General features: G+C 56.8%; 1 protein-coding gene across 1 annotated transcript in view; it reads right to left on the bottom strand.

Annotated features, from left to right (window-relative positions):
• Positions 1-15,240, bottom strand: part of SPTBN5 (spectrin beta, non-erythrocytic 5) — a 46,404-nt gene that overhangs the window by 17,570 nt on the left and 13,594 nt on the right. Inside the window, 26 exon segments of the mRNA XM_032621718.1 lie at positions 31-180; positions 359-537; positions 540-564; positions 1,820-1,864; positions 1,866-2,000; positions 2,195-2,303; positions 2,397-2,513; positions 3,215-3,240; positions 3,242-3,361; positions 3,592-3,722; positions 4,126-4,260; positions 4,263-4,281; positions 5,653-5,815; positions 6,026-6,189; positions 6,407-6,590; positions 7,368-7,582; positions 8,023-8,187; positions 8,663-8,833; positions 9,579-9,789; positions 9,893-10,020; positions 10,172-10,412; positions 11,438-11,725; positions 11,995-12,237; positions 12,489-12,619; positions 15,034-15,065; positions 15,068-15,185. Of these exon segments, the coding sequence (XP_032477609.1) occupies positions 31-180; positions 359-537; positions 540-564; positions 1,820-1,864; positions 1,866-2,000; positions 2,195-2,303; positions 2,397-2,513; positions 3,215-3,240; positions 3,242-3,361; positions 3,592-3,722; positions 4,126-4,260; positions 4,263-4,281; positions 5,653-5,815; positions 6,026-6,189; positions 6,407-6,590; positions 7,368-7,582; positions 8,023-8,187; positions 8,663-8,833; positions 9,579-9,789; positions 9,893-10,020; positions 10,172-10,412; positions 11,438-11,725; positions 11,995-12,237; positions 12,489-12,619; positions 15,034-15,065; positions 15,068-15,185 (3,645 nt within the window).

Below are 15,240 nucleotides of genomic sequence, written 5' to 3'. Positions count from 1 at the left end.
GCTAGGAGGCTATGGGGTGAGGGCACCTGCCTCCCGGGCCGTGAGGGTCTCGTCCAGGCGGCCACGCTTTCTGAGGAAGAGCTGCTCCCGGTACATGGCCTGCAGCCTCTCCTGTTTCTGCTCCCAGGACTGGAACACCTGCTGCTGCTTGTCCTGCAGGACTTGCAGCCCTTCCTGGACCTGGGCATGAGCGTGTGGAGAGCCTGCACTCGGGAGAGCCGCGTGGACCAGATGAGAGCGGGTCCCAAGGGCAGCCTCTGAGGAGAGGCCGGCGTGGCGCAGTGGGGTAGGGGTACAGTGATCAGGAACAGGCTCAGGCGGGGTAGGCTTGGGGGGGCACCAGGAAAGGGGGGCCCGCCTCCTTGATGGATGTTCCTGCAGTTTCCAAAAGTGCCTGCTGGCCCACCGGGGCAGCCTGCTGGTGCAGCTCCTCCTGGGCCTCCGGCACTGCCCGAAGCTACTGGTGGGCGCTGAGCTTCAGCAGACCACTGCCGGGATCCTGGGAGATCTCCTCCACCTGCAGCTGCTGTCACACACAGGCGCCCAGGAGGCGCAGTCCCACACCTGGATCCCAAGGAGATGGAGGGAGGGAGTTGGGTGAGGCCTGGGCTGGGCGGCAGAGAACCAGCCTCTAAGGCAGAACCGCAGCCTGCCTGGATCCACTCACACACTGAAGCGGCCCCGAGCTGTCCCAGCTCAGAGCCCAGGTGAGGTTCATGAGGCCTGTGGTCACCTCGTTGCTCCGCTGTTGTCCAACCCAATCCCCCCAGGGCTACCAAACTTCCACAGGCGCCAGACCAGCCTCCTCCCTGCCCTGCCCATGACTTCTCTCCACCCTAGGCTTCCCCTTGCCCCTCTTGCTTAGAAGTTCTTCTCCTTCCTTCCATCCCTTCCAAGCTCACGTGTTCATCAAGGGCCAAGGCCTTCTTTGCCTTGTGAAGCCTTCCCTGCCCCCCTGCCCCGCTGACATCTCACTGCGTGCCTTGTCCTCTGAATCTCCAGTTTAATACTTACAAACACTCTTCTGTTGATTTGTGTACAAACACACGTTAGAGCTGGAGCGGCCTTGGATCCATGTCCCGACGCCTCACTGCACAGACGAAGAAGGGCAAATTGCACACCGTGTGTGAGGGAGTTTTGTAACCTCCAGACCCTCACACACAGCGGGTAACAAGCTAGGGGTAAGTGCCTTGCTCGAGCCCACACTGCTAGAAAGTGGCAGAGTTGGGTCTCTAAACTCAAGCCTTTTTGCTGTGTCATAGTTTGGGTCTCCCTGTCTATCAGGCACCGGGATAAGGGGACTCCTAGGACACCCATAGCCAGGGCCCACTGTCCCAATCTGACTCTCTGGGGTTTTAGGCTCATCCCCCCCAGCTAGATAGGCTCCCTGACGGCAGTGATTCCATCTTTCACAGGCTCTATATCACCTTCTCTCCCCACTCACAGCTCCTAGCAGACAGCTAAACACAGATGTTGAAAAGATGCCGGCTGATCCAGAGGTCACCGTCTAGGACATGCAGATCTCCAGTTCTGGGCTTTCCTGGGCTGTTTCTCCTCCTGAGCTCTGGCTGGGACCCCTGCCTCCTAACTGCACTGTCACTCACCTGGGCTGGTGTTGACCCAAACCTGAGGAGTCACCGCTGCGTCCCCCACACTCAGCCCTCTGCCTGGCCAGACGGACACCCGCACATGCCCAGTGCTCTTCCTCCTCGTGTCCCCACTCGTCTTCCCTCCAGGGTTGGAGGGTCTCATTAGTGCATGCACACTCACGGTACAACACACACACGCACACAGAGCCCGGGGAGGGAAGAGCCCTCACCGCTGCATGGAAGCGGGCCAGGAGCCATGCCCGCTCCAGCTGGGCCCCGGCGCTGCTCCACGTGCAGCTTCGGGGCCTCCCAAGCCTGCACCAGGGCCCGCTGCCTCTGCTGCACCGCTTGGGCCTGAGGCCCGGGCCCCAGCTTCTGCACCGTTCCTCCAGTCTCCAGCAGCTCCTGCAGCTGGGGGCAGGGTAGTGATAGGGAGAAAAGGGTCACGTCCTCCTAGAGGCTGAAGGGCCTGCCTATCCCACAGCTCCCTCCTGGGGTCCAGCCCTCCATGCACAATGGGCCTGACTGGCGGCCCCGAGAGCGGGGAAGAGCTAGAGAGAAGATGGGCAGGCCTGCGGGGGAGAGGCAGCCAGACCTGGGCTCACCTGCCGCTCAGTGCCCACGAGTTCACGCTCCAGCCCCTCGTGTCTCCTCAGCTGGGCCCCCAGCCCACACAGATCCCGGGTCACACCACAGGGGAGGCTGTAGCTTTCTCTCGAGGAAAGGAGATGGCCAAGGGGATCAGGACTGGAGGGTGGGGCGCTGATCCACTTCTAGAAAGAAGCCCCTTCCTCCTCCTGGGCTCACACCTGGACCTGGGTGAGGGCTTCCAACAGATCTCTGTGAACTTTGAGGGTGATCTCAGCGTCTCGGCGCAGGCGGCCGTGGGCCTGGGTCAGCGCCCACAGCTCCAACCAGGCAGCCCTGCGCACAGGCGTGCGGGAGACGGGCAGCAGATCAGCTATTCACCTAGCACCTCCTTCCGCCCCCTTTGCTAGGCTGGTCAGCTCTCCTGCTCCCTGGGCTGCATCCAGGACTGGCCCAAATCTCCCCTTCTTAACCCCCTCTCCTGTCTGGCCCTGGCCCTGTAGCCTCTCTTTCTAGCTTTGCTTTGAATTCAGTCTTTTGCTGTTGTCACGCTCAGCACTTAACTGATTCCTGTGCTCTTTGATACTCCTTACATCTTGTGCCTTCGAGTCTCAATAAGTCAATCAGATTCTACTCGTTCCTCTCCATTCCTCATCTACTCAGTAAACTCTCCCTGAGCTCCTAAGGCTGGGTCAGGCTCCGCGCTAGGGGTTATGAACGAGGATGACCTTGCCTCAAAGCTCACAGGTTGGGGGAGGATCCAAACCAGCCAGTGGGCAGCTAGGCAGTGTCCCCACAGCCCCTCCTCCAAGTCCCGGGAGCCAGAGGTTTGGAAAAGTGTCCCTGGGGGTCTGGGCAGGACTCTCTGACCTGCACCCGTGGCAGGCTCGGCTTCGCTGGAAGCATCCCCCTTTCCCGACACCTCAGGTGCAGACAGAGCCAGCGTGGCCCCGGGACCACGTGCCCTCCTACAATCCAGGACCTGCCTGCCCAGCACCCTCCCCCAAACCCATGCCCTGGGCCCACAGGGCACTCACTGCAGATCCTGCTGCATCTGACAGGCCTTGAGGGGCAGCGCTGTGCCCACATTCTAGCAGGCTCTCTGCCAGCTGCTGGCGGGTTGCCACCTGTTGGCCCCCCATCTCTACTTGGTGCTGAAACTTTGCAAACTTGGTGCAGAAGCGCTGAGGGGAGAGGGGAGTAGGTGACAGAGTGGCCCCTAGCTGGCGAGGCAGCAAGCAGCCTGGGGAGTGAGGCACCTCAGTGACATCTGGACTGTGGGGGGTTGGATGGCCGCAGGGCCTGCCCACTCTACCCAGAGGGCCTGTCCTCAGCCAGGGCTCATGACCCAGGGCCCCCTTCTCCACAGCGTTCTGCCTTGGGGCTTCCTCCCTACCCCCCGGCCTCTTCTCACCAGAACGCCCTCCTCCCCAAGGCTCTCTCCTCCCCTGACTGCCTGCTTCTGGCTGGCCAGCCAGCCCTGCAGGTCCTCGGCCTCCCTCATGAACTTGTGCATCTTCAGGGTCCCCTCCAGCTCCCGGTCCCCATGGGGATAGCCCGTGGTTCCCCAGAGTTAGCTGCCCACCCTCCTGGGGACAGCTGGCCCAGCCAAAACAGGTGACCTGAAGGAGGAGGTTATTCATGGTCTCTGCCCAAGCCTGAGGCTCCGGATTCAGGGAGGAGTAAGAATAAGAAGGCCAGGAGAGGGCAGGTGAGGGTGTGGATGTGGGGAGGAGATGGGGAGCTAGGAGCTGGGGGTCCAAGTTCCTGCCCACTGGGCCCTCACTGAGGAATTTACAGAAAGAGGGGAGCAACACACAGCAAGGAACCATCTATCATCTCTGTGGGCCTGGGGTCACGGGCTCCTTCCAACTCGGGGTTATGGTGTGGACACAGCCAACCGTGGCTAGGCCCCCTAAACCTGGGGAGGGGTACAGTGCCCCTCACTGTGTGGCTGCCAACTCCTGCAGTGCCCGCAGCCCCTCCCGGAGCCTCTCCTGCACCACGCCCAGCTGCATAGGGGCCTCGGGGCCAGTGAGGGTTTGGGCTCTCTGGTCAAGCTCCTCCATGGAGCTCCAATAAGAGCCAGTTCCTGTTGCAGGGCCTGCCAGCACGCAAAGCTCAGACTGGGTGACTCATTCATCTATTCATCTACCCACCCTCCTGTCCATTCACCCATTGATCGTACACCCATCCTCCTCCTCCTCTACTCATCCACCCACCCCAACCCATCCGCTCACTCACGCACCCATCATCCACCTACCCAACAGTGATGGGGTTCCTTACTGTTCCATGAAAGTGAAGACACAGTCTGTGCCCACTATTTAGCAGGGAAGGGTGAATGATGGGTCATCTGGGCCAAGGAAGAGAGGCCATAGGGGGCATGGTACTGGCCCCAGCATCGCAGTATAAAAAAATGGATGGAGGGGCTTCCCTGGTGGTGCAGTGGTTGAGAATCTGCCTGCTAATGCAGGGGACACGGGTTCGAGCCCTGGTCTGGGAGGATCCCACATGCCGCGGAGCATCTAGGCCCATGAGCCATGTCTGCTGAACCTGCGCGTCTGGAGCCTCTGCTCCGCAACAAGAGAGGCCGCGATAGTGAGAGGCCCGCGCACCACGATGAAGAGTGGCCCCCGCTTGCCACAACTAGAGAAAGCCCTCGCACAGAAACGAAGACCCAACACAGCAAAAATAAATAAATTAATTAATAAAAACCTATCCATTGGAGGAATACAAAACAATTAAAAAAAAAAATGGATGGAGTTAAGCAAGCTGCCCAGGATGCCTGGGATGCTGAAGCTCCATGAGGCCATGGCTACAGGCATGCCCCTTAGGAATGGCTCCCTAAAAGTCCTCAGTCAGGACCCTGAAACACTGACCACTAGGGCTACGTAGACAGCAGGAAACTTCAGTGACGAGAGGAACCAGGATTGCTGTGGGGCTCAGGGCTTGTGGTTCTGAGAGACAGATTGCAGGATGGAGGAGGGGGCTCCAGGCCTCCCTCGCTTTAATCAGGGATGCTTATGAGGTAGGTTTCAGGCACCGTGTTTGGTTAACTCGAAGCATGGTATTCAATGTGTGGTAGGAAGAAGGCTGTGGAAGACGTGGGGAGGGCTGGAACAGGTGACCCTCCCAAGAGAGGAGAAAAGTGCCAGGGGGAGGAGAAGAAGCAAGAAGAGAAGGCAGAGAAATCCTGAGGCCACGGAAGTGTGGACCACTACAGAGATGAAAGAAGGGGGATGGGCTCTTCGAAGGGGTGGTGCCTGAAGAAGGGGTAGGGAACTGGGGGTGAGCAGGGGGCCCTGCAGGATTTGGGTGGGGGTGGGGAAGGGGCTGGACAGTCTTCAGGAAGAAAGAGCAGGGCTCTGTGCCTCTGAGAAGCAGGATGTGCCCTTTGGGCGTGTGACAGACCCCTTCCTCGTGGTCCGTCACCACTCCAGTCCAGACCATGTAGGGGATGCTCAGGACACATTACCTAGTGCTTCTTGATGAGCCTGACCATGGCTGTCTCGTCCCCGCCACAGTCCTGACTGCTCACCAGAGGCCACTTCTCCTCCACCCAGTCCTCCAGCTCTGATATGTCCAGGAAATACTGACAAGAATGGTGCCAACTCACCTTGACGATCTCAGATGGGACCCTCCATCACCCCTTGGGGACATCACGCCACTGCTCTCCAGCAGGCAGCAAAAAGAGGCTTCTTTGCCCATGGAGACCCAGCAGTTCCGGGCCCAGAGTTCTCACCACTGACCCAGCTCCCTGAGAGTTCCAGGTCCCGCCCACAGACCTCACTCGTAGAGGCTGCCCGACTTTGGCTACTTCCCCTGACCCCATGCCCTCTGCATCCTACCGCGCCTCACAGGCCTGCTCCAGCTCTGCCCAGCGGCCTTCCAGCTTCTGGCACTGCTCCACGATGTGCTGGGCCTGGGGGCGCCCTGAGGCTGCAAGGCTGCGGCCGGAACCCAGCACCCTTCGCACCTGTCCCTGGTGGGCTTTCACCTCTGCGCGGAGCTCCTGCCACAGAACAGCATGAGGGGCTGTCGAATCTGGGCTTCCCTTAGCCATGGGGTGCCTAGAACAGAGCCTTGGATGCAGCTCCAGGGTTCAGTCATGGCAAAACTTGCTGGCAGAGAAGGGCTGGGGGCAATTAGGCACCGCTGAGTAGCGGTGGAGGGCGTCTAGGGTCTGGGAATGGGACATCAGGGATCCTGGGAGAAAATGAGGACCATACCTCGTGCTTGCGGAGAAGACTGTGGGCGACATTCAAGTATTTCTCAGAGCCAGCGCTGGGTGCAGGCATGTGCTCTGCCACCCAAGTGAGCTCCACGTCGCTCAGGTGGTGGAACTGGTACAGCTCAACGGAGGCCTGCAGCTGCAGTCGCCGGGCGGCCAGACATCCCTGAAGGGACTCGAACCTGGGTGGAGGGAGCAGATGGGGGATGCTGGGGACAGGTGAGGGGTAGCGCTCAGTCCTTTTCTTGGCCCAGCCAGGGACCTATGAAGAAAGAGATTGGGGCTGGGGAAGCCTCATCTGATGATGGGGAGGCAGCTGGAGAGGGCCAGACCCCAGCTGAGACAGGCTGGGACCTGGGACCCTTTGCTGCAGTGCTGGCACCCAGACAAACGTCTCCTTGCGCAACGGAATACAAAGAAACTATAAGGGACTAAAAATAACTGTGTACGTTTGCAGTTGGGGCAAATTCTGGACAGAAGATATAAAAAGACCAAAAAAGCCCAACTGCCACTTTTGAAGAGCCAAAACGAGGGCAAAAACAGGGTGTCGGGACAGAAGTAGGGTACTGCTCATGTCCTTTGCACTTACCACCACTAGAGGGGTGGGCAAAACACCTAAGCCACCCCCCAGCCCAGTGCCTGGACACACCCCTACCCTCACCCCATATAAGGAACAAGCTCGTCCCTACCGAGTGAGCAGGCAAACACGGGAACTTGCTGCTTGTTCTCGCTTCCCCCTGCTGCGGCAAGGGCCCCAATAAAGCCTTGCCTGAGTTTCTCGTCTGGCCTCTAGTCAATTTCTATTGACGGTAATGACTCTACTCATAAGGCAAGGAGGCTTGGACAACCTCAGGGCCTGTAGGTGCCACCCTGCTGGGCTCCCTGGGTGAAACCGCCCTCAGGTTCACATGGTGGCAATTACACACAATGGAGTGGAGACGGAGCAAGCAGGCAAGTACCTCTGGAGGTACTTTTGGGTCTCCTCCACGATGGTCTGGGTATTGACCAGCTGGTGGGCCTGGGGAACGAGGGCAGCCATCTTGCCGGCCAGCGCCTGGCTCTCGGCCTCCAGCTGACGGTGCTGTCTCTGCAGCCCCCGGCTTGAGCCCAGGTCCTGCCCCATTTCTGCACTCTGCAGGGGCCCCTCTATCTGCTCCATCTTCTCCTTGGCTTCCTGGGGAGGGACGCCGGGCGTTGCATTAGGTTCTCCACATACAGGCTGGCAAGTAGCCCTTCTTGGGCTCTAAGGCTGCAGTGCTAGTAGCACACCAAATTCACCAACGGCCTTTTGGGGACCTCTCCCACTCCTAACCCGCACCTTCTCCCAGAGCTTCATGAACAGCTCCATCCCCTCACACTTCTTCCTCTCCGGGGGACTCAAGTTGCGCTGAGCACGCATGGGTACACAGGAGGCAATCCTGGATTGGCCAGTGGTGGGTAAAGCCAGGGTCAACGGGCCTAGGCCAGAGGCCTCCAAAGGCTGCAGGACTTCCCAGGGCCGCTCCAGAGTCAGCAGAACACCCCGACTCCTCCCCTCTCCTTCCCGTCCTGGCTGTTCCCAGCCCAGCCCAGCTTCAGTCTCCCTCCTGTGTCCTGCCCCTCTCTTCAGCCAACCTGCAGCAGCCCCAGGAGCTGGTCCTGCTGCCGGGCCCACCAGAGCTGCTTCCCATGCTCTGCCATTTGGCGGTTCAACTCTTCCCACTTGCTGCTCAGGCCCTGAAGCCCGGCCTGCACGTCCTCCTGGGCACGGGGCCTGCTGCTCAACAGCTCTCTCCCGACCTGCAGTGGACACAAAGGCCTGGGGCGTCTTGTTGAGCTGCTGGTACCAGGAGGGGCCGCGGCGGGCTGGGCCCAGGGGGCAGCAGTGGTGGTGGCTGGCTGCGAGCTGCATGCCACACGCCACAAGGGCTCGAGCTGTTTGCGTGGCCCTAAATCTGTAGGCAGAGGTGGGAAGGCTTTCCTCTGACGCCTGCGAACAGTGTGGGATGAGCAGGCACCAGATGGCTGGTGGGAGGGCTGCATTCAGGCAGGCTGCCTCTTAGACCCGAGGGGAAGGGGTGACAGAAGCGTCCTGGGCTAGTTTGGGTGCCAAGACCGGGGGGTGCCTGCTGAGTGAAGGGGGAAACTGGGGGATCCTAATTCCATGGAGACTGAGGTTGATTCTTCCTTCAGTGACTGTGCTCCATGCAAAAGTGCTGTGCAGCAGAAACGAGAAGCTAAGCAGGCCCTGCACCCTCTGTCCGGTGTCCCGCACCTGCTGCAGGCCCTCCACGTGCCCCTGGGTGGCCACCAGCTCACGCTCAGCTGTTTTGTGCCACCTGAGTTTCTGCAGGATGTTGCCAGGCTCTTCGGATGGCTCGTCCGCCAGCATCCGCCACTTCTCCTCCATCCACAGCATCACCTCTGCCACGTCCTGCTTCCATTCCTACCCAGGAACCAGGGGAGAGTGGGTATCACAGAGTGGGGGTGAGGACTGGTATTTTCCTCTAGGGAAAGGGGTCTTAGGGCGCCCCGAGGGGAAGAGCAGGATGCAGAGCCAATCCCGGGGTGCAGGAGAGGTGGGACCTGGGGTTACGGCTCCCAGGAATGGACAGGGAAACCAAGATGGGGAGAAAGATGTCTCAGGGAAAACAGCAGAAAGAGGCCTGGAGAATCAGGGTCTGGCTTCACGGTGCCCTGTGCCCAGATAGGAGAAGCATCTGGCCGGGTCCCCACTGCTCCAGCCGCATCAGATCGTGGACGGTCCTCTGTCTCCAAACAGGCTTAAGCTCCGGGAGGCCTGCGAACTAGCCCGGCTCTGAGCCCCCATCGTGGGCAGAACAAATATCTGACAGAGTCAAGATCTGCAGCTGGAGCGCATGGCCCGTGCAAGAGCCTGGAGTGTGGCCAGAGGCCGTGAGGACAGAGAGCAGCCGGCTGAGGGAGGGTGAGGGGGTTATTCAAGAGGCCAAGGCTTTGGGCCCAGCCCTGCCTTTGAGCAGTTGGCCTGAGCCTCAGCTTTCCTCATCTGGAAAAATCAGAGCCATAATGCCTATCTCACAAGGGATGCTTGGAGGTCAATGACATAACATGTGGGAGAGTGCTTTGTAAACTAGAGTGTTCCAAATAGCACACAGCTGTTAGTCCAGCAGTGGACTCTTAAGCATCCCTCCCAGGGAGGCCTCATGTACCTGTGCCGGCCCCTCCCCTGGAGCTGGAGGGAAGCCGGCAGCTGCCGACCCCAGGCCGCGCTCTCCTGGAGCCTGGTCCACTGTGCCTGGACGCGCAGCAGCTGCTCTCGGACCTGGGAGGGCAGGCAGAGTGGGGGAGCATATGGGGAGGCTCCACTCTGCCTGAGGCTCACCCCGAAGGTCGGACACACCACAGCCCAGGGTGACCCCACTGTCCCCCCACTCCCCGTGCACTCTCCAAGCCTCAAGCAACGGTCTGTGTAGGCTAAGAAACCTGGACTCTGCAGGTGCTGCCCAGTCAGGCCCAGGCTCACCTGTGTTGGCTCTGAGCCAGCTTCTTGCCATGTGCCCGCAGATCCTCTGCTTGAGGGCCCAGGGCATCCAGGAGCCAGTCAAACTCCTGGTGCCGCTGCAGCAGGCTCTGGGCCTTCCCCATGTCCTCCTGGAGATGCAGAGACTGGGGTCATGCCGGGAGGATGGGGGTCAGCACCATCTCACCCACCGCTGACCCAGTGGCCTCCCGCCCAGCCTGGCTTCTAAGCTCCTACTTCCTGGGGTAGGAGCATCCCAGCTGCACACCCCGAGCTCCATACCGCGAGGCTGTCCAGCTGTAGGAAGGTCTCATGGTAGGCACAGGTGGCAGTGAAAACATCCAATTCTCGACCAAACCTCTGCAACTTCAACCCCTCCTGCAGCCGCTGCTGTCTTTGCTCCCAGGCGGCCTTCAACTTCCTGCCTTGCTGGCCCAGGAGCCTCAGGGTACTGGTCGCCCCTCGGGAGTCCGGGGAGTCCAAGGCTGCCGTGGGCTGGCCCTGAGCCTCCAGCTGCTGCAGCCTGTCCAGGACGACAGGCAGAGGGTGAAACCCCGTCTGCTCCCCTTGGCAACCTTCCTCCCCTTTCACCTCCACGGATCATTCATCTTGGAGCTCTGATGTAAGGGTAACCAGAAGGGGTCTGAGGCTGGTGAGCCCAGGGGCCCGCTTGTCCTGTAGGACAGCTGTGCCCTGGGCCACTAGTGAGACACTGAATGTAACAAGCCCAGCCCAGTACTTGGGACTCATTAGTTCCCGTGCTCCCTGCATGTCACACCTTTGCTCCAGCTGGCCACGCTGATGACAATGCCCAGGCAAGTGGATGTGCTGGGGCAGCACACCCAGAAAAATCACTCAGACTGCCTACGTGCCTGACTGGGGCCACCGCAAGCCTGGGTGGAGCTTGGAGCGATTAGAAAAGGCACCCACCCCTCTCTGCCAGGTTCACCCCCAGGCTCACAGCTTGGGAACAGGCGACACCTTTGTGTGAATTAGGAAAAGGCTCCACTTCTCTGAGCTGATGCAGCCCGGAAGCGGGTAGTGGAGTCTAATGAGCAGGGGATGGGCTGGATTTCAGTGCCCACGTGGCCACTCGTCAGGCTCCTTCACGTGGGGCACAGCCTGCAGACTGAACCCACCCCTGTAGGAGGAGAGGAGGCATCACCATACTAAGGAGGTGGGTGTCTTATTCCCGGGGGGTGGGGGGCTGAGCCATTTCACTCCAGGGGTCCGTGGGGTCTGCGTTACCCAGAATAGGTGGGGAGGCTTGACCACCCTGACGCAGCAATCTACCAGGCTCACCTGCATGGGGTATGGCCAGGCCTAGACTGGATAGAATGTTCCAGGAAGCTCAGACTCTGCCCTAGGTCCCTCCCCAAAGTATGCAAGATGCCTGACCAGTCCTTGGTTACACCCCCTCTTTGTAAACCTGCCTGAAGCACCACTCTCCTGGGTGACTGGCCACTTCCTGCCTCTCCCTTTCCGGTATCCCGTCCCCACTGGCCGTGGCCAGCCTGAAGGGCGTCCCACCCGCCCCCCTGTCCTGACCTCTCCTGCTGCAGGTGAATCTCCTCCAGCAAGTCTTGGTGCTCCTCCAGAAGCCGCTGGGCTGAGGTCGCGTCCACCACCTCCTCTTCCTCGCTGTGCAGCTGAGCCCGGAAACCACCTGCCTGCAGCAGCCACCAGCTCCCCTGCAGGAAGCCCTGGCGGGCCTGCGCCTTGGCCTGGGCCCAGGCCCGTCAGGTCACTTGCTCCTGCACTCGCTCCAGCAGCCCCTACGGCGTCTCCACCTGTCCCTGCAGGGACTGGCTCTCTGTGGGGCCCAGCTCCTCGACCCTGTGAGACAGGGCCCACTGCCTAGTCCGGGCCCTGCCCTGGGCCCAGTGCCTGGGCCTGTGCTCCCCAGGGCCAGTGGTGGCGACTCTAAACTGGCCCCTCACCCTCCACCTAGGGGCAGCAAGCACGTGTGGCTCTCCCATGAGCACGTTCTCATACTGTTCCCCAGCCTGTGCCCTGCCCTTCGGACAGCACATCCTGCCCGTCCTCCCCACCTCAATTTCTGTCCTCTTCCCCGTTCCAGAACCCTTCTCAGGCCTTCACAGTGCCGAACCCAGGCCGTACTCGCTGGCTGCCCTTTGCCTCTCTCCCGCGCCAGCATCTTCTGCTGGCTCACTTGCAGGACGCGGTGGCTGTCCTCTAAGTGCCCCGGCTCTGGGGTTTCTAGCTGGAGTATCATGTCTTGCAGCTGGACCCATGTGGTCCCACACTCCTGCAGAAAACTGCACACATGTGTGGTGCATGCCAGCTGTGTTTCCTTCTCTTTCTTCAGGGCCTCCAGCTGCTCCCACCTGGGCAGAGGGAGCAGGGCTGTCTCAGGGATGTCACGTCACAGGGACACCACCCCATCCACCCTGGGGTCTTGGCCGGAGGCTCACGTGACAGAAGCTGCCAGGCTGGCTACCCCCATGCCCTCTCCTCTCTGCCTCTGACAGGTCCAGTCTTTCTTCCTGGCATCTTGGGGGTCAGGTGAGCAGGCACTCAGGCCTGGGCACTGCATCCAGGCTGCCCCCCTCACCTTGCACTCCCTCCTCATGCTCACCTCCAGTTCAGTTCCTCCTGCTGTTGCTGGATTTTGGGGAAATCTCCAGGACATCTCTGCTTCAGCTGCTCAGTGGAGCTGCTAACCTCAGCGCAGAGGCCTCTTCCCACAGCCAGGGCAGTGAGGAATTTCTGGGGGAAAGAGATTCCAGGCCTTGAGGGGACTTTTCTCTTCCCACACTTCCCTTAAGACTAGGAATGACCTCAGATAAGGGCTGCTACAGAGATGTTTGAGCTGCATCCCTCTGGAAGGACAGGGATCTGTGTCCTTAAAGGGCTGGGAGGGCCCTTTAAAAATTCAAGACCAGGCATCCAAATTGGACAGGAAGAAGTAAAACTGTCACTATTTGTAGATGACATGATTTTACATATAGAAAATGCTAAAGACTCCACTGAAAAACTCTTAGAACTAATAAATGAATTCAGTAAAGTAGTATACAAAATCAACATACAGAAATCTGTTGACTTTCTATACACTAATAATGAACTATCAGAAAGAGAAATTTTAAAAAGTCCCATTTACAATTACAACAAAAAGAATAAAATACCTAGGAATAAATTTAACCAAGGAGGCAAAAGATTTGTACACTGAAAACTGTAAGACATTGATGAAAAAAATTGAAGAAGACACAAATAAATGGAAAGATATTTTGTGTTCACAGATTGGAAGACTAAAATTTGTATGGAACAACAAAAGATCTCAAATAGCCAAAGCAATCTTGAGAAAGAGCAAAGCTGGAGGTATCACGTACCTTGATTTCAAACTATATTACAAAGGCATAGTAATCAAAACAGTATGGTACTGGCATAAAGACAGACACATAGCTCAATGGGGCAGATAGAGAGCCCAGAAATAAACCCATGCATACATGGTCAATTAATTTATGACAAAGGAGCCAAGACTATACAATGGCAAAAGACAGTCCCTTCATAAATGGTGTTGGGAAAATTGGACAGCCACCTGCAAAAGAATGAAACTGGAACATTACCTTACACTACACACAAAAATTAACACAAAATGGATTAAAGTCTTGAATGTAAGACCTGAAATCATAAAACTCCTAGAAGAAAACATAGTGGGGTAAGCTCCATGACATCAGTCAGATGATGATTTTTTGGATTTGACACCAAAAGCAAAGCAACAAAAGCAAAATAAACAAGTGGTATCACATCAAACTAAAAAGCTTCTGCCTAGCAAAGGGAACCATCAACAAAATGAAAAGGCAACCTATGGAATGGGAGAAAATATTTGCGAATCATATATCTGATAAGGGGTTAATATCCAAAATATAAAAAGAACTCACACAACTCAATTGCCAAAAAAATAATAATAATATAATTTAAAACTGGGCAGAGGCTCTGAATAGACATTTTTCCAAAGAAGACATACAGATGGCCAAGAGCTACATGAAAAGATGCTCAATATCACCATCATAAGGGAAATGCAAATTAAACCCACAATGAGATATCATCGCATACCTGTTAGAATAGCTATTATCAAAAAGACAAGACACAACAAGTGTTGGCAAGGATGTGGAGAAAAGGGAACCCTTGTGCACTGTTGGTGTGAATGTAAATTGGTGCAACCACTATGAAAAATAGTATGGAGGTTCCTCAAAAAATTAAAAATAGAACTACCATATGATCCAGCAATTCCACTTCTGGGTATTTATCTGAAGGAAATGAAAATACTAACTCAAAAATATATACGCACCCCTATCTTCATTGCAGCATTAAATAGCCAAGATTATGGAAACAATCTAAGTGTTTATCAGTGGATGAATGAACAAAGAAGATGTGATACACACACACACGCGCGTGTGCGCACATGCGTGCGCGCTTGCACTGGATTACTATTAAGCCATAAAAAAAGAATGAAATCTTGCCATTCAGGACAATATGGATGGACCTTGACAGCATTATGCTAAGTGAAATAAGTCAGATGGAGAAAGACAAATACCATATGATCTTACTTACATGTGGGATCTAAAAAGAAAAACAACAGGCTCAGAGATTCAGAGAACACATTGGTGGTTGCCAAAGGGGAGGAGTAACGAATGGGTGAAATGGGTGAAGGGAGTCAAAAGGTACAAACTTCCAGTTATAAAATAAAAAGTCATGGGGATGTAATGTACACCATGGCAACTATAGTTAATAATACTATATTGCATATTTGAAAGTTGCTAAGAGAATAAGTCTTAAAAGTTCTCATCCCTAGAAAAATAATTCTGTAACTATGTACGTATGGTGATGGTTGTTACCTAGATTTATTGTTGTGGGCATTTTGCAATAATATACAAACATCTAATTATTACGTTGTACATCTGAAATAATACAGTGTTGTATGCCAATTATATCTCAATTTAAAAACATTCAAGGCCAGTTCCCTCCCTCCCTCCTCCCAGACAGGACCACGGCTAACATGGAGCACTGAGAGTGGATAAGGGGGAGGCAGAAGCATGGTGAGGAGGGAGCAGGGCAGGAATGAAGAGGGGTGGCAGGGCCAAGCAGCTAAGAACCCCACACCGGCTCCAAGGGGAGTGTACCTCACACTTGAGCTGCATGACCTCCAAGTTGTGGCCTGGGGCTGCAGTGTTCGGAACGGCACTGTCTGGTTTGCCCGCCAGGACTGCAGCTCCCCACAGGAGCCATAGAAGCCAAACAGGGCCACCACCTCCTCCAGCCGGGCCCTGCGGTGCTGAGGAGAGGCCGGCCCAGAGGCTGGGGTGAGGGTCAGTGCCTGCCATGGGGCG

The sequence above is a fragment of the Phocoena sinus genome, chromosome 2 (assembly GCF_008692025.1).
Source record: "Phocoena sinus isolate mPhoSin1 chromosome 2, mPhoSin1.pri, whole genome shotgun sequence".
Classification (NCBI taxonomy): Eukaryota; Metazoa; Chordata; class Mammalia; order Artiodactyla; family Phocoenidae; genus Phocoena; species Phocoena sinus.
This window is presented reverse-complemented; position numbering and strand designations above follow the sequence as displayed.